Raw genomic sequence first — 5994 nt, 5'->3', positions numbered from 1 at the left:
AACAATATTATTTAATATAATTAATATTTTGTAGCACCTCCCTTTGCCTTGATCACCGCACGTAGTCTTTTGGGCATGCTGTCCACAAGATCCTTACATACATTCGCTGGTATTTTTTCCCATTCATCCAGAATTTTCGCTTTAAATTCTTCTTTGGATTTACATCTGTAAATTGACAACTTCCTCTTCAAAATAGACCACAAATTTTCTATGGGTGACAAATCTGGAGACTGGGGGGGGCCACGTAATGAGGGGAACTTCATTTGTTGAAAACCAGTCCAAACTTTTTTTTGCCTTGTGGCAAGGAGCGTTATCTTGTTGAAAATAATATTGAGGGACATCTTCGTCAAATAATTTCAATATTGATGGCTCCAAAACTTTATTTAGCATGGTAATGTAGCGCTCTGCATTCATCCTACCCTCACATAAAAATATTTCACCTACGCCACTGGAGGCCATGCAACCCCAGATCATTGTGCCACCACCGCCAAATTTGACTGTAGGGATGATACATTCCGGCTCAAATGCTTCGCCTGGTCGTCGTCTTACAAAGGTGCCTCCAGGTTGCCCGAAAATCTAGGTCAAAAAAGTAAAGGAATACAAATTTGATATTATAAATTTCAACATATGAAATTTCAGGTACTTAAAGGAATAATTTCGAAATGATATTTTATTTTTATTTTTTGGTTACACCGTAAGTCATAATGATGCCTTACCTCTATATTTGATTCGTCTGACCAAATAATTTTGGCCCAATCTTCTGATGACCAATTTTGGTGCTGTTTAGCCCATTCTAAACGAAGTTTCTTATGGTGCTCAGTCAGCAATGGTTTTCGGCGAGCCCTTCTTCCATGTAAATTACCTTCTTTTAATTATCTTCTAACACTTGGAGCAGAAATTTGAATTTTTCTGTGCTCCCACAGATCGCTAACCAAGTCTTTAGAAGATTTGGTCCGATTTCGAAGTGAAATCCTGTTGAGGAAACGATGGTTTCTAGGAGAAAGTATACGTTTTCTTCCCGTTTTTGGTCTATTTTCGTATGAACCAGTTTCACTAAATCTATTTATAGCATTTTGCACTGCTTTCCTTGAGCATTTCATAATTTTTGAAATTTCCACTTGGGAATGTCCTTGTTTATGGAGTATCACAATTTGGCTTCTTTCACTCACAGAAAGTTCGCGTGTTTTACTCATAACGAAAATAAATAAAGAACGATAAAAAAAATCACTACTTTTAAACAATAGATAATGAGCGGCTGACAATAGTTACGTTTAAGATAAGAATGAAATGAATATCTTAATTCGACAGAATTTATACTAAGTGAGTATGTAGACAAGTTAAGACAAGTCTAATCATGCCCAGACAAGCAAATTCAACATGCATTAAATGATTTACTAATGCTTAAACGTAAAAAACAAATAAAATACCATTTAAAAAAAAATTCATCATGTATATCTCATTTTTTAAACACAAATATATTTAAACAAATAGGTGCTCCATACATTTGAGCATAGCTGTATATATATATATATATATATATATATATATATATATATATATATATATATATATATATAGTATAGTTTATAGAATTCTACTTTATTCTTATATAAATTCTTTATAAATTGATTGTTTATATTAAATGCAAGATTTTATTGTATGTCCTCTCCTCATTTAGATAATACCACTCTAGCTGGTGATAGTCGTCCGATACTTCATGGTAATGTAATTTATTATTTGTTTCGTTTTTTTAAATCCAAGTTGTTTAATTTAATAAATTATAGGTTTTAGACTTTGATATATTTTAGACGTCAATTTGTGCTTCATTTTTTCTAGTATTTTCAAAACCATGAAGTACTTTTTATTTTTAAAGGAGTCTAAACCACCTTTCTAATTATTTTAGCTAACTGATCTTGTTTTGAAACCTAGAATTAAATTATAGATTCAATTCAAAATAAACCATCAATAGGGCATTAAAAAAATTAAAAAGAAAACAAGCTAGAGAAAGTCTCTTAGTAGATGGAAGTTTAAAAAAATTGAGTTAAAAAAAGTAAGTGTTTTAGGATTGGAAAAGGAAAGATTAGTAAAAGAACAAGAGTTTAGAATTGAACTTTTGAAATCGGACATTGCTTTCAGACAACAGGCATTTCGAAAAGAAAAAGCTTAAACAATATATTACACAACAGCAACAAAGCCAATGAATGAGAAATTGCAACCTTTAAACCAGCAACATATCATAAATACAGAAACGGTATTTTAAAATTAGTTTGTAGTAATATTTATTATCAACCTTATATACATATTTTTTGATTTAGGAAGAAATTCTCGAGCATTAAGGGAAGCGCTACATCATAATTTTATGATAAATTTCGAAAAATACTGTATAACTATATTACAACATTTAGCTAGAAAATATTTAACTGTAGAGCCAAGACCAATTACAGTTTTTTAGTGAAAATAAAAGTATAACTCCAACCTAATATTGTTATTGTTATTTCATTTTTTATCACCTTACAGTAATAAATTCTGTAAAATTTAACACAAACATTAGATACCAATGCTGTTGCGATGTGAAATAGATACAAGCATTACAACTATATATAACTAGGTATTGCATTGCCTAGTCGTTGATTTTAAAATTTAAACAAAATAGTTCTAGTTGCCTTTACCTACCCGTTCTTCACCGCTTTTTTTTTTTGAGTCAGCAATCAACTTAAGGATATTTTATGTATATACCGGATATTTAGTGCAATATCTTTCTTATTTTAAATTTAATTTTTATTCTAGTTTAATATTAATTCAATCGTTTATCTTAATCTTAAGCTATTAAGCAACTTTTACCTTTTTAAAATACTCCTACTTATACCTAATATACTAAGAAATCTCCTATTATTTTTTTAAGCGTGTTCTATAAAAAAACAAAATACAAATACTTCTCGTCTAAACTATTTTGATAGATCCTACGGCCTAGATCAAATTGTATATGAATTTTTAAACAATATTTTTAAGTAAAGTTATTAAGTAGCCGTAATCGTCAATTCAAAGCTCTATCATCCTGATTTCCTTGAGCTAGATTTTCATCAGCTTGTTCTTCTTCGCGTTCTTCAATGTCATTTGTCTCCATGTCAAATACACAAGTTATGGATAACAATCGAATTGTGACCTAAATACGTCTTTAGGTCACAATTCGATTACAAACAAGTATTTACGTATGAAAAATAGAAGAAGTCTTTTAGAAGTAGAATCGATCCAGTTACAAATAACGGAAATCCAAATTTGATAAGACCATGGACCTATCTTGGTCGCAGAATGTTGTATCTTCTTGGATACATTATAATCAGTAGGTATTTTATATTAAGAGTCTCTTGTTACGAGTTGGTTTTATAATATAACTACAAGTTATATTATAAAACCGATAAACGTTTCTTAAGTGCGGTTCGTAAACATATATACAATAATAAACCTAGTGTATGCAAAAATAAATAAGAAGCGTAAAAGAGTTAAACACGTGCGCAATCGCGCGCAACATTCCCCGGCCAACTAATTGCTAACAAAGAGTTTAATGTCATTTTCGTTACAAAACTTTACTTGAATTATTTCTTCTTTTAGCGCTCTGTTTTAAACTTCTAAAAGATATAATTTAGGTCTTCGGAATATAATTGTTTTTCAATTGCTAATGTTTTTACTTCTGGTACACGAAACTGTTTATTCTGTGATTTGATTAGTCTCTGAACTATTCCTGTGTTCCATAATCCTCGCCTAATATTCGGATCGTGTATTAGTACAACATCGTTTATTGAGATTTCGTTTGTACCTTTTCTCTTAAAGTGTTTATGATATTCTCGCAGTTCAGTTACATATTCTTCTCTCCATCGCTTCAAATAGTGATTTAAAATATCATCAATGTACGTACTACGTGTATTTAAGTTGTACTCTATATTGCTATCTCTAAATGCTAAGAAGTTTAATGTTCTGCCGTATAATAAATGATTAGGCGTCAATGGAGTGCCTCCAGGTTTATCATATGTAAATGTAATTGGGCGATTATTGATGACAGCTTTAACCTCAGCTATAGTAGCTAAAAGTTCTTCGTAGCTAAAGCGTGCATTTGCAATTACTTTGCGGAGGCAACATAATTGCAAATGCGTAAGAGTAAGACAGCCCTTCAAAACGTTTGCACAAGTGACCTTTTCGAATAAGCTTTTTGATGTAATTTCTTATTTTTGGTATCCAAAACATGCTGCGTAGTTGGTTCAATGTTTCTTTTACTCCATTGTGCATTTCTATCGAATGATGGAAATAAATAACTAAATCAGTAAATTCGGAATCACGTGGTAAGAAGATAGGATATTTCATGTCAAATGAGATCGGAGCATTTTCTAGACGCCCATAGCAGCGTATGATACCGTCAACGTCACGTAGATTTAAATCACGTTGAATTTGTTTATAGTTCTTTGAACTGGAGACAGTTTGTAGGGTATATCAAACCCAAAATTTTAAAGCATCGTCGATATCCAAGGAATCTAAAGGAGTCGATATCCAAGGAATCTAAAATTTTAAGTTTTCTTTTGCTTTCTTCTTGAAAACTGGCACAAAAGGGATATCCCTTTTGTGCGCAGATTATAAAATTATTACTAAAACGCTAGCGCGAAGACTTGAAAAAATTTTAAACTATGTACTAGGGCCTCCAAAATGTGTTCAATGCCAGAGAGAACTTTTTAAAATTTTATAAAAGCAATAAAACAAACAATGAAACACACTCAATCTATTGTAATAAACAACGGTTGTATGAGTAATCTTTATAAAATAAAAAGAGGTGTGGGACAAGGTGATTTTATATCATTAATGCAATAATGCTTGACAGTTGAAACACAAGCACTACAATTTAGAAAAAACGAGCGCATAGATAGAATTCTACTTCATGGAAAAAGTATGCAGACGATACAAATCTCTTTGAACGTAGTCCAAAATCGATTAAAGTTATTTTTAAATCCTTGATGAATATGAACAAGCTTCGGCTTCAAATATAAATAAAAACATAACCAAAGCTTTTGCACTTGGTGGATTTTATTATATAGAATAATAGAATTCTGTTAAAACACTTAAACAAAATAATCACAATATAGCCTGGTCAAATCAAACAGTTTCCACACAGATCATGCAAGTAGGATAAAATGGCTTTGAGCAATACAGAAATTTGAAAAAACGCTTTGAAATATTTAATTCCAAAATATATCTTTAAAAAGCAAAGGGAGTTTCATCAACACCCTTGGTCTGTCAAAGGTATAGTATGTAGCAAAGACATTTCCCTATACAAAGATTGATATAAAAAAAATTGAAAAAGAAGTCCCCGTCTACCTTAGGCAGAGTAAAAAGAGATATATTAAAATTCAAATTAGTCAATAGAGGGATCGGGTATACTCAATGCGCAAAACGAAGGCCTGGCAATCAGTATCAAACTTATTCTTCAAATGAGAAAAGTACAGCAACCTCATAAAGGATTTTTCCTCAAAAATACTATCTAGCGTATGCTCTAAATAATTAACTGGAAACAGCTTTCAGAAATCTTTACACATTCTCTCTATTTATAATAAGGATTTACTTGATAAACTTAAGGATGATGTTGAGATCTTTAATATTACCCGTATCTCTTTAAAAAGTATTTACACACATTATGCGATTTACAAAAGAAAATATGGGTCTTAAATTATTTCAACTTAAATGGGAAGCAAAATTTCAAAAATATCCCTTGGAAATAGATCAGGGAAAAAACTTTTGTTTCTCATGCATTAGGTACCAGTAAGAATACTCTTTGGAGAATTCTTACCAATCAACTACCTACTTTGCAAAAAACAGAATAATGGAAAATAAAACGTGGAGAATTTGATAGAAATTCAAACTGCAAAACTTGCAATCGGGTGTAATACACTCTTCAACCTTTCATTTTCTGCAGTAAGGCGAGGGCTGTATGAAACTAATAATAAAAAATATATT

General features: G+C 31.0%; 1 protein-coding gene across 1 annotated transcript; it reads right to left on the bottom strand.

Moving 5' to 3' along the window:
* Positions 1 to 872: 872 nt before the first annotated feature.
* LOC136074521 (uncharacterized) lies at positions 873 to 1193 on the bottom strand. The gene has a single exon (XM_065786849.1). The coding sequence runs from the start codon at positions 1191 to 1193 to the stop codon at positions 873 to 875; it is 321 nt and encodes a 106-aa protein (XP_065642921.1).
* Positions 1194 to 5994: the final 4801 nt, after the last annotated feature.

The sequence above is a fragment of the Hydra vulgaris genome, chromosome 01 (assembly GCF_038396675.1).
Source record: "Hydra vulgaris chromosome 01, alternate assembly HydraT2T_AEP".
NCBI lineage: Eukaryota > Metazoa > Cnidaria > Hydrozoa > Anthoathecata > Hydridae > Hydra > Hydra vulgaris.
This window is presented reverse-complemented; position numbering and strand designations above follow the sequence as displayed.